Source organism: Chinchilla lanigera, unplaced genomic scaffold, assembly GCF_000276665.1.
Source record: "Chinchilla lanigera isolate Chin_1 unplaced genomic scaffold, ChiLan1.0 scaffold00072, whole genome shotgun sequence".
NCBI lineage: Eukaryota > Metazoa > Chordata > Mammalia > Rodentia > Chinchillidae > Chinchilla > Chinchilla lanigera.
The window spans coordinates 10,319,726-10,336,537 of NW_004955473.1; the positions used below are offsets into that span (position 1 = coordinate 10,319,726).

General features: G+C 40.5%; 1 protein-coding gene across 1 annotated transcript in view; it reads left to right on the forward strand.

The window, feature by feature from the left end:
• Positions 1–16,812, forward strand: part of Tenm1 (teneurin transmembrane protein 1) — a 784,186-nt gene that overhangs the window by 761,904 nt on the left and 5,470 nt on the right. Inside the window, exons 30-33 of the mRNA XM_005401273.2 lie at positions 6,092–6,388; positions 12,216–12,603; positions 13,357–14,577; positions 15,159–15,301. Of these exons, the coding sequence (XP_005401330.1) occupies positions 6,092–6,388; positions 12,216–12,603; positions 13,357–14,577; positions 15,159–15,301 (2,049 nt within the window). The remainder of the gene's footprint in view (positions 1–6,091; positions 6,389–12,215; positions 12,604–13,356; positions 14,578–15,158; positions 15,302–16,812) is intronic.

Genomic DNA, 16,812 nt, shown 5'->3' on the forward strand with positions numbered 1-16,812 from the left:
TGCTGGCAGCAATCCCCATGCCTGTGCAGCACACATTCGTCCCCCTTTCCTCGCTGGTCCAAGTATGAACAAAAGTCAAGCATTTATCCTTACTTCTCTTTAGTTAGCTGGGGAAAAATTAAAGGAAATCAAAGGATAAATTATAACATGGATACATATTTCTCCTATTAAAAAAATCACCAAGTCCAGCTTTCTTACTACAGCATGCAGTTAGTTCATCAGTTACCCAACTATAAGATCTTATTCAGTGTGTAACTACCCAAAGAGACCGATCCTTTTTAACTCAGGGCTCTTCCAAAACTTCAATCCTCCTCCCCACTCCCTTTTCCAGGGACAGGATTGTTATAGATTTTGGACAAAAAGTGAAAATAAATATTGTTGGTATCTGGGCACACGCCTGTAATCCCAGCACTCAGTAGGCTGAGGCAGGAAGACTGCTGCAAGTTTGAGGCTAGCCTTGGCTATACAGTAAGTTCAAGGGCTAGCCTGAAATATATAGCTAAACTCTGTCTGAAAAATACAAAAAAAAAATTTAAAAGACAAAAAAAAAAGACTTTTGGTCCACATTTAGGTCAAGGGCTGTAATCTTCTAGAAAAACAGGCTCGTGTGTGAATATGGAGGTTTCCCAACCTTACCCATGACCATAGCAGTCAGTGGCACTCGGAAAAGTTCTGATTTCCTGCCATAGAGGCTGGAGGTACATGCACACTCCAGAGAGGTCGGGAAGGCTCACCTAAACCTTCCCAGGCTTCTCACACGTGGTTTCCACAGGAAACTGGGACTGAGAGAACCTGTGGCATCTTTGATTCATCCCTTTTCATGTCTCACTGAATTTTACATTAACTTTCAAATCTGACTGTAAAAGTAATGCTTCAGGAGCATTGGAGTTTCAAGGTGAATTATCCACAAACAGAAGCATGGTTGCAGACATCCTGACAGGCAGAGAAAGAGCGTTAGGCAGTCTTCCTCGGCATGCTTCCTAGTGGATTTTCAACAGTGGTCCCTGCTTGTGTAGCCACAATAACTTTATTAAGAAATGTGATCCTGAGTAGTAAACTTAATCTATCAGACAAATAAAATGACAAATTTAGCTGAACTGAGAATCACTTTTTACTTTGGCTCTTTAACTATCATTATAATATAAATTGTAACAGTTACAACCGTCTCTGGGAGTACATGGACATTTTACAGCTATTGTAAACGAACGGTATTACAGTTGGAGATATGTGGCTATAAAACCACAGGAAGGGTAGTTGAAGAAAGAACACCTGGCTTCGTATAGGCTTCTGAGCCAGGAGTATCAAAGACAGGAAATATGTGTTTCTTTACCCGCTTTTAGGTGATCACAGCAGGTTACTGTGTATTTATGCAATACAGCACTACACGCATTTGCTACATATCGTTTAAAGAGTCATGATTCCTGCTCTGTGGCTGTATTTCTTATGTTAAACCTACCCGTGGGACTAACAGCACTTTCCCCAAATAATTTGAGTTTCTAATCACTAGTCTTCCGGATAGAATTCATGGCGTGGAACGTTTGGAAAGTTCCTTTTTTGCAGAAATTTGAAATTGAGGGTAAATGTTATAAGCCCCAGTTGACTGATGAAGAAACTGAAACCAAAAGAGGTTTTAAAAGTCAAGTACCACAGGCCTTTAAAAACTGGGGAAACTTCATGAGCAGTCAATTTGCAAAAAATGCACATGTGGCCAGCAGACGTTGAAGAAGGTTTAACCTGTAATCACTGCACTCCAGGAGGCTCAGACCAGGAGGATCACAAGTTCAAACCCAGCCTGGGCAACTTAGCAACTTAGTGAGACACTGTGTTGTGTAAAAAATTCAAAAGGCTGAGGATGTAGCTGACTGTGAAGGCCCTGGGTTCAATTTCCAGTACTGCAAAAAAAGAAAAGAAAAGCCTTCAACCTCACTAGTAGTCAAATAAATGCAAATTGAAGTCATAGTAAGAAACAGTTTTCCCACTCTGATATTGGGAAAGTTTATTATCAATGATGATATTCAGAACTAGTAAGACTAGAATGAGATGGGCTCTCCCACTCTTAATGGGAGCATAAATTTGTACAGCCTAGGTGCACAATAAAATAACTTCTCAAATTGTATCAGTAGTCTTTTAATAGAAACATATCATTTGACCCAGTAATTTCACTAACTGAGTTCTGTACTAAGGAACTATTCATTTACAAAAATTTTCAACACCTGGGATAGGAAGGAGACATGGAAGCCAGGTGTGGTAGTGCATACTTGTAATTCCGACACTCAGGAGGCAGGAGGATCGCCCTGAGTTCCTTTACATCAGGCTCCCTCTGAGTCAAACACAAGCTTTGGAAGTGCCCAGAGAGAATGCTAGCATGCAGTAGAAGGAACTAAAAGCCACAACCGAAGGAACCAAAGACCAGAACCAAGCCAACCTACCAATCGTTTCTAAATTTGGAGTCCGTGTTTAACTCCGTGCTTTAGCCACAGTTAGTGGTGCCACCCTTGCAAATGCCGGCCTGAGCTACATAGTGAGTTCAAGAACACCGTGAACCTTGACTCAAAAACTCAAAGAGAAAAAAGAAAAATGGAAAACAAGAATTCTAATTTCCAGCCATAGGAAAATGGATAACTAAATGTTTATTATGTAGTAAGATACTATGCAACCATTAAAAGCCTTATCTTAAGAATATTTAATAACATGAGGAATGCTCCAGATAAAACATTGGCTGAAAAGATGGGGCTCAAAATTTTAAGTACAAGCCTAGTTGTATATTTTAAATGTATGAACAAAGATTATGCAAAAAACATAAGATAAATGGAGTGAAAGGCAGCAAAGCGTTGACAGTAATCCTCAACTGGAGGGGGAGCTTCCAGATAATTATTTCCTTGTACATTTATTTCCTAGTTTTTCCACATTGGAAAAGTTATCACTTTTATAATCAGGATATGAGGATCAAGGAAATTGTTTTTTGAAACCAAAGTACACAAGATTACTGAGCAAAGGAAGACCAGAGTCTGATAAAAAAAATAATGAATAAATAAAAACAAAACAAAAAACCTTTCTGAATCGGGGCACTGAACTTTGATTCCTGAGTTCCTGAGAAGTTTCAGGTTTGGGTTTCCAAAAGATTCAAAGGCCACTGGAGATTATATCAGAAATATTTAGGTATGGGTTTATGTGCATTTTTGTCAGGAAGCAGTGTATACCTTCCAAATATTTAAACAGATTCTTGACCAGGATAGTTAAAAATTAACATAAAAAGTTGAGTAACTGGTGAATCAGTTTAGTTCAATTATAATTAATGTAGCCAAACCTTAACATGGAGGTTTTGTTCTCCTACCTCCTTAACCAGACATTTGGCATTCTGTCTGGAATGGTGCTGAGAGTTCTTACAGATACAAATCCAGCACACTTGTTGCCATCAGTTTAGGATTCTTTTACTCATCCTAAATCTACAAAGTGCAGTTCTGCTAGCAGTCGTGATGTCACCAAAAGACACTGGATAATCTTGGACGCCAAGAGTTGGCACTGCCAGCTGCCGGCCACTGCCTCCTGGTACTGGCTCGTGCCAGATATAATAGATCCACTCTGCCAGGTGCAGCTCTCTGCTGCGGCTGATCTTTTGTTGGCTGCTGGTCTGTGAAGCTCTTCAGGGCTGATAGCCCCTATGTGTGTCGCTCTTTCTTTTGAAATGACTGCTCTGTCCACACTACACAGGATGAGAACCCCAAGCAGATTTACCAGACTTCTGGAGCCTACACTACTGGAGAAATAAATCCCAAGCAAGTTTAGAGGAACACCGAAGCGAGTCTTCTGTGGGGCGTGTGCTGGAGCACAGCGGGGCCAGTACGCTGGAGGGAGTCTTTTTAGACTAAGGAGAGAAGTGTATGGGGAGTGTTGTTCACACAGCAGCTGCAGGCCTGTGATTGGTCCAAGTATAGGCCCATGATTTGTGCAAGGCTCCAGGACAGCTAGAGCTCTCAGGGCTGCCATGTAGTGAGGGGCAGAGCTGAAACCAGAGAATCTTCTAGAAGACCAGCTGTGGGGATTGGGGATGTTAACAATGGGCCCAGACCCCTCCTTTCCTGATCTTAGCCACCCCAGGGCGCCTCCTCCCTTTTTCGGAGAGGCAACAGCCCGAGGGAATGGGGGAGGGGCACCGCACTGGTACGCAAGCTACACCCATGTTGGAGTGGAGTGGAAGAGAGCAGCTACCAGAGAGCCAGGGAAGACACTGAAGCAAATTGTCCCAGTCCACTGGCCAGCTGAGGGGGAGCAAGGGGGAGGGGAGCAACAGCTGCCCGGCCAAGCCAGGCCCCCCTCCAGCCTGGGAGTGGAGAGAGAATAGGAGAGGCAGTTGTTTCTTGCTTGTCTCACACTAAGCTGCAGTCACCTTGGAATCTGACACAGGCCTATTCACAGATCTAAATAACATGAGAAAAGTAATCATGTGTTGTAAAATTACCAATTACTAATGCTGCCGCAGTTTGCTATGAACTTGTGTATGTGATCTAATTCAAATCTTAGCACAACCATGTGTTATGAAGTGGTGGTATCAGTCCTTTTTCACAGGTAGGAAAACAAAGGGTCAGGCTGAGGAAATAACTGGTGCCTGGAGAAGCAGCTGGTGAAATGCCTCCTGACTCTGTTCAGTGCTATGTACACTTCTCAGAGGCTCTCTTTTCATTCCTTCCTCTGTTTCTGCCAGATATGCTTGGACGCCCTCCTCACACATCAAAATTTTGTCCCCTAAAAGCTGAATGAAGGGCACACAGTGCCTCTACCATTGGTGCAAATTATGTCAGACTATTTCAAAATAAAAAGTTATAATAAAACAAAAGACCTAATAAAACTAAAACTTCACTTAATTAAACTAAAATAAATAAAAGAAATTGCAGAATCCCTTCCCTGAGCCTTGTACCTGCCCCTCATTTAGAGCACTGCCTTCTCCCTGAGCCTTCTCCCACACACTGACCACAGCGGCTGAACTCCCTTAGTGGCTAAATCAACAACAGCAACTTCATTCTTTTCCAGAACACAAAAAAATCCTCACTGAGCACTGTGTTTTCTAAGTGCTTGTGCCTTAATCAGCTAGCGATGGCAGAAGCTACTGCTAGATCTGCCGGACAAGACATTACTAGCTGAAAACTGGAAACGAATCAGGACACTTGTCCAATTGCTTTTAAAATCCAGTAAAAATCTTTTTGCTCAGTTTTCTTCCTAACTCATGTAGTTATCTGGTTATCTTATATGGATCTAGCTGAATTTTATCAGTGTTCTCTTTTCATAAAATCCAACTCGAGATCCTTTACATCAGGCTCCCTCTGAGTCAAACGCAAGCTTTGGAAGTGCCCAGGCAGAATGCTAGCTTGCAGTAGAAGGAACTAAAAGCCATAACCGAAGGAACCAAAGACCAGAACCAAGCCAACCTACCAATTGTTTCTAAATTTGGAGTCCAGGTTTAACTCCATGCTTTAGCCACAGTTAGTGGTACCACCCTTGCAAATGCCAAGGGACCTACCGATACCTACCCTGTTGACCTGCTGGCCTCTGTGGAAATACTGTTGAGTGGGGTTCCATCACCAAAGATCCCCAGTTCTCCTGTGATGGCTGTGAAGTTTATGAAGCCCAGGTGAACAAGGGAACCAAAGGGGATCACTGAGTTCCTTTTTCCTATTTTCTAATTATATAAATACAATTTTCCATTCAATGTTCTAGTCACTTGATTGGTAAAAAGGGAGAAGCAGACCAGAAAGCCCCCCTGCTTAGTAAATCTGACCCACATAAAATAAGATAACTTAATTATTGAAATTTGAAGTAGTTCATTTGGAGCTTTAGCTGGGGCAAAGATAAAAAACAGCCATATATAGACGTTAGAGAGTACAGCAGTATGTCCCAGGGATTAAGGCATTGCCTTGGCATGCACACTCGGGTGAGGAAATAAAGATAGCTGACATCCAAAGCACTGAAACCACGAGGATTCAGAGGCAAGAGAGACTCCATCACTGGAAAACCGAGAAAACTTTCAAGACGGTGAGTGCACAGGATTGAGATTCAAGGCAGTGCTTAAAGTGTGTTTTGTATCTCTTTTTTGTAGGCCCATAACAGAAACCTGCTTTCCATAGACTTTGACCATATAACCCGCACTGGGAAGATCTATGACGACCATCGAAAATTCACTCTTCGCATTCTTTATGACCAGACTGGGCGACCCATTCTGTGGTCTCCTGTAAGCAGATATAATGAAGTGAACATCACATATTCACCTTCGGGATTGGTCACATTCATTCAAAGAGGCACGTGGAATGAAAAAATGGAATACGACCAGAGTGGAAAAATAATTTCAAGAACTTGGGCTGACGGGAAAATTTGGAGCTATACCTACTTAGAAAAGGTAAATTTATGAGGAAGACCAGTTTCAAGTTTCTGAATGAGAACACTGAATGTGGCCCTAATTATCCACCTTGGTGAGGACCTGCAGGAAAAATGTCTATATTCCAGCTGTTCTGTAGAAGTAAAAACACAAAAATGGTGAACCTAAAAGCTGTTTTCCAACTGAAACTTTTCCCTTGCCCCACACTCTTCCCCAAAGGGCTCTACTGAACTGAAGTTAGCTTTGTCCTCATTTGAGCATATTTGTTCATGTGCTTGAAAAGGTAAGTTTGTTATTAAGAAAGCTCATACTGAGGGGAAATCGCTAGAAAATTATAAAAGTGTGTGTTAATGTGTCTCAGCTCTAGTAAAGGGACTCTTACCCAACAGATAAAGAATTCTGTTGCCCTAGTCAGTGAAATTTCAGTTGTGTACATTTGAGGACTAATTTTGAAAAGTAATAAGCCTGAGGGAACCGTGGCAGGGAAGCCTAATTGGTAATGGCCTACTGTGCGCAGTGAGTCTCCGGTAGCATCCACAATGGGAGCATGTGGCTTCTGTGTGGCAAGAAAAGGATTTTATTCCCACGGTGGGATCCATTTGTCAAGCGGCCCCTGCGCAGCAGAATGGTTTCTGGTCAGATGCGTACACAGGAGAGTGAGAGTAACTGACCTCTATCTGCCATCTCCATGCCTGATCTCCTAAGACAGTGCTTCTTGTTTCCCAAATTTATCCATTCAGCTGAATTCCTCAGCACTGAATTAATTTGAGGGAAAATCGGGAAATATTTGTCCTTGAGGACTCAAAGATAATCAGCACAAGGTAACCCACAGACGTTCTTACATCCCAGTTGCTCATAGCTCACATGGCAAATGTCACTATTTGTGTTGAATGATGCCAACTCTTTCTGATACACCCCTCAAAGTGAACGAGAAAGCAGTGTGCCAGTGGCTGTACATCATTGTAAAACCATCTTCATGCTTGCCAGAGTCAGCTGCTGGAGAAGTTACCAAGTTGAAGGTGCCTAAGAGATAAAACAGAGTTCCCTTGGGAGACAGAGTAAAAGGAGGGGGACCCTTTTCCTTCTCCACATTGTGTCCTTTTCTTTTGGAGAAATCTATGCAATTTATAATCTATCTTCTATACCTGGAAACTCTGAATGTTATAGAGCAAGTGTGTCGTTTGAATTTCTACAAGAATGACTAGCAAAATCCTATTATTCAGGTCTACAAAGTGCCAAAGTTATTAAAACGTTAAGTGCAGCCAAATATTTGGTGGTATGTACACATAAGCTAAGTGTTTCTTAAGATGTACATTGATGACCTCCATATGAAACCGATCCCACTGACTGTTAGCGGACGATTGGCTGAGCCAGCTGTCCGGGAATGAGGATGAGCTTGCTCTGATCTCTTCACAGGCCTCCAAGTGACTAGGGAAGCAGCCGACATTCCTTAGGAGCTCATACAGGTTGGAACTCATAACCCTAGCCTCAGTATTACCAGAGTGTGATCAACTGAGCCTAACTGCATATACACAATCACATGTAGGTCTCCCAAGTCTTTCGCTTTAGGCTGTCTGCACAATAATAAAAGAGACTACTGAAAACTTACATTTCAGCTCTGCATTCAGTTTTCTCTAAAGCCAGTGAGATTTTATTTCTGTTTTCTGAATTGGAGGATTAGCTCATCAAATTTATTTGTGCAAAGATTTTTGTGAAACAAACTTCATGTAAGTTCTCCTTGCTATAGAAAATTGGTGGGCAGCAATTCTTTTTTAAAAAAACACCAACCAAAAACTCTGTGAGAGAGTCGCTGTCTGTAGTAGACAGAAGCAAGACAGTGTTGCTGTAGAATAATGTACTAAGAGAAACTCCCAGGACTTCCAAAGATGACCTGACTAACCAGTGAAACAAGCCAAAACCATTTGGCCATTTATTTCACTTTTGTACTTTATTTATTCATGTTTAATTTGTTCTCTAATTAAAGGGGTAGCCCCCCTGCACTTAAGCAATCTTACTAGTCAAAACTGAGAACCTACAAAGCATGTAATTATGGAATGGTTCCTTGCTTTCCAAAAATTATTCATCATAAAGTTCATTTTATGAATATTATTCTTAGCAGTGGTAACTAATTCACTGAAGAGATATGGTGATTAAATGAAGTAATTTAATATATAGCACCCAACTAGAGAATTTAAATATTACCTAGCACTTACTGCCACTTGAGGGTAAAATGAAACAAGAAACACTAAAAAGGAAGGAGGAAGAAAGGCAGAAAAGAAGGAAAGAGAGAAATTAAAGCATCTTTGAAATTGTGAGCAGGGCGTGGTGGCGAACACCTGTAATCCCAGCACTTGGGAGGCTGAGGCAGGAGGATCATTGCAAGTTCGAGACCAGCCTGGACTACAAAGTGAGCTCAAGGCCAACCTGAACTGCATAGCAAGACCCTGTCTCAAAAAAAAAAAAGACACAGAAATTGTGATTCAAAGGGGACAAAGGAAAAACTACTGAGTTTCCTAAGATCCGATTTACATGTAATTTTTTCAGTGATTTGATGAGGGTTGGGGACCCTGTGTGTTCTTTCCCAGCCTTTATTTTTACCATGGCTTTTGCTGGCACATCCTAACCCTTTGACAGGGGCAGAGCAGGGACAAAGAGGCTGGTTCTCTCAGTACACTTTAAAGTAAGATTTCTCACACTTTAAAATGTTTTTCTCTTTTTCACCCTAAAGTACTAGCTGTATTTCCGCTGTAAAGTTGTGTGTCATACCCACAGGTGTCATGGTATATTAAAAACCAGCAACACACTTTTCACCCTAACATGCAAAAATTTGGTAAAAATAGTTTTACTTCCTCTAGAGTAAGTGGCAGTTATGCATATCATTTTTATGCACAATGGTTTGTAGCCATTGGGAGAAAAATAATTATTTGGGTTATGGCCACAGTTGCTTAAGTGATCTTTATTGTAAAAATTAGTTATTGTTTCTTAAATTTTCTCTATGTGCTTATTAATTCTTTGTCTTGATTCAGGACACTTTTCTGAGTTAATTGCATTTCGAAAACTTGGGAGGCTAAAATTTTGTATTATAGTAAATGTAAATCTTTCGGGTTCCTAAAATCATTCTTACGAACTTCACTTACAAGTGCATTTAAATATATTTTGCAATCGTCTAATATGATACTTTAGTCTTGTATATCTATATGAAACTGCCTCTTTGGGGCTGAAATTTTCAAAGGCTTTACCAGGTCACTGCAGTTTTCCCCTTCAAGGTGGCCCCACACTGCCATCTGGTGGTCACTCTGATGCTTTCGCATTTCAAATTTCCGCTCTCATTTCTATTCTTGTTCAAATAAGTGCACAGCCATGATTTCCTTTCAAAGATCTCTTTCAGGGTATAACAATCAATTAAAAGAATGAAAGCCTCCCACTCTATCATTTGGACTAATAAGAAGTGTTTTTTATCCTGCACCAACACTGTGGACATTGGATAGACTCATAAGCATTGTTTTCGAACAAACTAATAATAATGCCCACCCAAAGTGAAAAAGCAGCCAAATGAGAACTAAATGGCATTCTGGCAACACAACAGTTACAGTCACAAGGTTTCTAATCACGTCATCCACATTCTTACTATTGGCAAGAAGCTTTAAAACAGACCAGGGAGCTTTTAAGACAGCTCAACATCCGCACCACCTACAACAGGGTTCAGGCGGTGGTTTACTGCAGGCTGGAGGATAAGAACAAGGAGAGAATGCAGTAATGATGTGCTATAAATTTTTGGCAAGGCTGGTACAGCGACTGGAAAAGGCATGGCCCAGGCAGGCTAATTCTAGGTAATGTGTGAAGGCCATATGGTGATTGTCCTTGGCCCACATCACAGGTGACAGATGCCATTTGTTCATGGCAAACTGACAAAGGAGAGTGGAAAGAAACTGGGAAATCCTTCAACATAGAGATAATGCAAAAGTGAAACACCAATTCCTATATAAAGCTCCTGTGCCTCGCGCCCTGCCACGTGCTGCCCCATTCATAGGAACAGTCCCTGCTAGTTTGATCAGTTCTGCCTTGATCAAGTGAAGCAATTCTCCTTTTACTTCCCCAAATCAGTGCTGGATTTGCCAGTCTCCTGCCTTTTGTTCAGGAGTGTTTTCAGAGGCCGCAGTGGTAGAGCTACAGGCTGTGGCAAGCTGCCAGCTGCCCGCAGATAACAAGCAGACAGGATTTCTCCACACACCTCTAGATCCCCCAGAATAGTATTGGTGCAAAAGAAAGAATGAGTGAACAAGCAAATAACCACTGACGGTGAGTTCATGGCACTGACATGTAACTCAAAATCAGTTAGTTTTCAAAAGGGTAGAAAGAATATGCACTTTCCAAAATCATACTCAACTTTAGAATATAATTAAATATTTGGAATATTTAAATGTATATTATATGTGTCTATGAGATTCACATTCATAAATATTTATGTTATTTGCATTGGGCAAAGGAAAAAAGTACCTGTTGCTTGCATAACACAAAGTGCAAAAAATAAAACTCAACTAAATCCTTTTGCTTTATAAAGTAATTCTCAAGTGGGCAGGGGTGAAGTTCCTTCAGGGAGTTATAACAGAATGTCCAGAGATGAAAATTCTTTATTTTTATTAAAACATGAAATGTGAATCCTAATAAATTAGAGCCTTCCATAAAACAATGCACCTTTTAGTGTATACTTAGAGCTAAAAGATCAACAAATATTTATGAATGACCTATTATGTGCAAGACATTGTAACTCAACAGGTGTTCCTGAAACACAGATCAGGCTGCTGGAAAGGGGTTGCATAACCAGAGAATTCCTCACTTTTATTGCCATTCTCTCCTAATATACCAGAATTATTTTTTTAAAAAATTAACCAGGAATTGAAACAGGACTAGTTAAACATGAGTTGTAAAACAGCAGTAATCATATTTACTATTCAGCTTTTCAGGAATACGTCTATGTGAGGTCAGGACATTTGGATGGCTATAAGTTCATATGTGACATGCCCTGCCTTCTCTTCATCGCCCTCCAGTCCCTCTCCACATTGAAGCAACAATGACCTTTCCAAACCACAGATGACTCTTACTCTTCCAGCTCTGCAAGTGCCCTGTCCCTCAACTTGCCTACAATTTTACAGAGGCTCCCTGCTGCCAACATGTTTAAGTCAAAACTCCTCAGCATTCCTTGAAAATCCAGCATAATCTCCTCCCAGCCTAGCTAACCGCACTCATCCCTTGCCTTTCACCACCACCACCCCCGGCGCATACAAAATTCGTTGTATGAAAAAGCCATGCTCTCTCGCATGTGCAGACCCTCCCAATCCTGTGCCCACCAGGAGCACCCTCTACTTATCCCCCAGCCCGCTCCCTGCCTTCACCCTAGTCATCCTTTATATGGCAACTTGGACATCATGTTCTTCAGGAAGCCTTCTCCGCCTCTTAAGTTTCCATTAACTGTCCCTCATCTGTCTGCCACAAGCACTATGTATTTCCCCCATCATGATATACTTCACACTGCATTGTAATTGCCTGGTTCCTCGTCCTTCTTCTCTATTAAACTGTAAGTTCCATGGGGCTAGACACCAATATTGTGCACTACTGTACTATTGTGCACTATTGTATCCACTAGGGCAGAGATAGCGAACCTTTTAGAGCTTTCAATGATACAAACAGCCTGCTGTGGCACACATGCCAGAGGTTCGCCACCACTGCGCTAGAGTGGCACGTAGCAAGTGCTCAATACACCTATAATGAATGCGTGAATGTGTATTTTCTTTAATCTCTTCAACCCTAGTGGTACATATGATGCTATTTTGCCATTGTTTCCTTTCAGTCGGTGATGCTTCTCTTACACAGCCAGCGGCGCTACATCTTTGAGTATGACCAATCAGACTGTCTGCTCTCAGTCACCATGCCCAGCATGGTTCGCCACAGCTTACAAACCATGCTTTCAGTGGGGTACTACAGGAACATCTACACCCCCCCGGACAGCAGCACATCTTTTATCCAAGACTATGGTCGAGATGGCCGACTGCTACAGACTCTGCACCTGGGGACAGGGCGCAGAGTTCTGTACAAGTACACCAAGCAAGCAAGGCTTTCTGAGATTCTCTACGATACTACCCAGGTCACATTAACATATGAAGAGTCCTCTGGAGTGATTAAGACAATACACCTCATGCACAACGGATTCATCTGCACAATCAGATACCGGCAAACAGGTTTGTTATGAAGGGGTAGTGACATGTACAATATAAATATTTCCTTATAAAATTGTTATTGACCACATTTGAAAATAGAAGCATCAGCCTATGCATATCCAGTTCAACACAGTTCTGTATGTATTACTTATCAAATTGTCTTCCACTGAAAATTTAAAGTATGTCACGGTCTGCCTGAAAGCTGATTCCTTTGAAAACTACAGTACATTTCTTTTTCTTTCTCTCAGCTTTCAAGAAAGGTGAGCGCTAAGTGCCTAGTGCAACCATACACCCATTCCCGCATACAACCAAATCTTCCCACCAAAGATGCAGCTGCAAGATATGAGTCTCGGTGAGACTAGCTCAAACTCTGCACACCTCAGCTGATGACAAAAGTCAGAGCGTTGAAATATATTTTATCCTTTGCATTTATAACATGCCCAGATCCAGTTACTTTAATGCTGGGTGCGTGAAAACGTGACCCTCTGTTTTTGTAGCAAAAGTTCAATGAAATGAAAGCATTTTTGTCTGTGACTTAAGTAGTTTCTCTAATTAAATCATCCTATAATTATGCTATATAATGTCATTGTTCATGTCACCTCTATGAGAATGTGCATCTATGAGGTGATATGCCCAGGCATCAAAAAAGCAGAGTTAAAGCCATATTTTATATTGAATGTAAAAGCATCAATAGTAAATAAATAACACTAGATCTTATGAATTTTTCACATGTATCACCTAATTTTTTTCTGTTTCTTACCTTAACTCCTGCAGGACCTCTTATCGGACGCCAGATTTTCAGGTTCAGTGAAGAAGGTCTCGTGAATGCACGGTTTGACTACAGCTACAACAACTTCCGTGTCACCAGCATGCAAGCTGTGATCAATGAGACCCCTTTGCCCATAGATCTATACCGATATGTAGATGTCTCTGGTAGAACAGAGCAGTTTGGAAAATTCAGTGTAATTAATTATGACTTAAATCAGGTCATAACTACTACAGTAATGAAGCACACCAAGATCTTCAATGCCAATGGACAAGTCATTGAAGTCCAGTATGAAATCCTAAAAGCAATTGCCTACTGGATGACTATCCAGTATGATAATATGGGTCGTATGGTCATATGTGATATAAGGGTAGGAGTAGATGCCAATATAACGAGGTACTTCTATGAGTACGATGCTGATGGGCAACTTCAAACTGTTTCTGTGAATGACAAAACTCAGTGGCGTTACAGTTATGACCTGAATGGAAACATCAATCTTTTGAGCCATGGGAATAGTGCCCGTCTTACTCCTCTCCGATATGACCTCCGAGACCGCATCACCAGACTAGGAGAAATTCAGTACAAAATGGATGAAGACGGCTTTCTGAGGCAGAGGGGAAATGACATATTTGAATATAATTCTAATGGGTTGCTGCAGAAGGCCTACAATAGGGTTTCTGGCTGGACTGTGCAGTATTACTACGATGGCCTTGGGCGACGGGTCGCCAGTAAGTCCAGCCTAGGGCAGCACCTGCAGTTCTTTTATGCCGATCTTGCCAACCCCATAAGAGTTACTCATCTGTACAACCATAGCAGCTCAGAAATTACATCTCTGTATTATGATCTCCAAGGTCATCTTATTGCCATGGAATTGAGCAGTGGTGAAGAATACTATGTAGCTTGTGATAACACAGGAACCCCACTAGCTGTGTTCAGCAGTCGTGGTCAGGTCATAAAAGAAGTACTGTACACGCCTTATGGCGATATCTATCATGACACTTACCCGGACTTCCAGGTCGTCATCGGTTTTCATGGAGGACTCTATGATTTCCTTACTAAATTAGTGCACCTGGGGCAAAGGGATTATGATGTTGTCGCTGGTAGATGGACAACACCCAATCATCACGTATGGAAACAGTTGAACCTCCTTCCTAAACCATTCAACCTCTACTCCTTTGAGAATAACTACCCAGTTGGCAAAATTCAAGATGTTGCAAAATATACCACAGGTACTTAAATGATGTAAAACTTGAGGCTAACCTTGAGATAACTTAGTGCTGTTTATTTTATCACATAATCTCAATGCCTTTGTAAATGTTACCTCTTCCTGCCAGTTAGCCCACATGGTAATGTGCCTTCACTCGCTTCCTTAGTTTTCTAGAGTGAACAAAAAGTAGAAGTGAACATCAAACATGATGCTTTTGCCTGTTGCTACATTTTTCTTTCCCTTCAAGTGTGTTCTGTGTTTCACTCTTAAAAAGCTTATGCAAGTTATTTCGTAAAAGAAAATTTTAACATTATGTTGAATGCAATAAATCTAGTATCCCAGTCCATGTGGCGTTGGAACCATATTCACATTAAGAGTTTCAGTGCAGTAACTTGAGCCTTTGTCTGAGATTATCCATGAGTGGAAATTCCCTATAAAGTGAAGATAATGTGTTTCAGAACAAAGCATGTGAGGGGAGTTTTATCCCTCCCTCCCATTGCTTAAATATATTGAACATAGGAAGGGCACCTTTCAAATTTTCAACAAAGGTTATAAAGTATGGACTTTTAAAATGTTTTTCCTTTTCAATTTTGTGTCTTACAGACATTGGAAGTTGGTTGGAGCTATTTGGTTTCCAGTTACACAATGTACTACCTGGATTTCCAAAGCCAGAATTAGAAAATTTAGAATTAACTTATGAGCTTCTACAGATTCAGACCAAAACTCAAGAGTGGGATCCCGGGAAGGTCAGTAAAAGTTTTACTATCCCCATTTAGGTGGGAAAAGAAACCGGAAAAGCCTCTTTACATCATGGAATGGCATTCATATATATTTAAATATAAGTGGAATATATATATAAATACATATATATATTTTTTTTTAGTCTTTTTGAATATTTACTAAAATGTGCATGACTTAGGAGGAGATCTCCATAGGAAAAGATCAGGTATTTGGAGCTTTTGAAATAGGAAAAACAAATAGGTTGCTTGATAACTGCTCCAACAGATAAACAATGGAAAAGACAAACTGAATTTTTAAAATTCTGAAATGGGCTAGCTAGGGCAATTATGGATTCTATGTAGAGAAAATTGCTCACTGTAAGACCTAAAAACTTCAGTCTTCAACTGTCAAATAATTTAGGAGTTGGTATCTGAACAGCATAAGAGTAACAATAAAATTATTCTGCTAAAGAGTAAGTAGACAATCACAATAAACATATAATGCATCTGAGATTTAGCAGATTATTTTATCAGAAATATGAGATAAAAATAAAAACTAAAAGGGATAGGAATATCTGTCTGCAAAAAAATGGTTTTAACAACAAAACAAAACTGAAATTTGGTTAGGAAGACTTGAAATTTAAATTTAAAAGTTAAAAGAGGAAGGACATTCTTAAAAGGCACTGTGGGACTATCTGCATAAATACGTATGTGAATGGTTTTTGTAATTAAAATTCCTTTGAAAAGACTAGCAAAATGTTAAAAATTGCTGAAGCTTCATAGTGTATACTTTGGGTTCATTAGTCTTTTCTCTTTGCATATTTGAAAATTGCTTAAGTAAAAAGTTTTTCAAGTACAAATAAAAAGATTAGTCAGTGTCTTTCTTTGCCATAGTTGTTTATAAGGTCAGAAGCTGAAAGAAGGAACAATGCCTTGCACATTTCTTCATGCCTTGCTGTGCCTAATGTTTGACTCTAGATGCGGTAGTCAGATCCCTTCTGTGGCAGTTGAGTTGGCCAGAATAAGATGTCTGCTTTGGAGGGGCTGGACCCACTTAAGTGGTTTTCTAGTTCTAAATTCTATGACAGCAAGTTTCAACACACTTTCCTAACACTCAATTCAACCAAGATAAAAGTACACTCGGTGTTCAGTCACCCCTTAGTCTTTTCTCTTCCCAGTCTAAGGAAGAGCTTCCAGGTTTGGCTTGTTATTTAATGACTCACCAACATATTAGAAGGAAGCCACCTTGCTAGCTTTTTTTTTTTTTTTCCTTTTTTTTTTATTTTAGAAATAAAAGGAGGAAAATACTAACAGACCGACAACATTTTACAAAATAGCATAGGATCAGTACAGACATTACAGAGTTACAAACAGAGTGGTAGGGAATTAACAATGGTGGTTGTATTACATATTGATATCTTCAATGTAGCTTCTCATGAAAACACATATAGACATACAAAGCTAATCAACCAATGCCTCACTGACAGTTTCTTTCAGCAAGGAAATACAGGACAGTAGAACACCCGTGTTAACTAGCT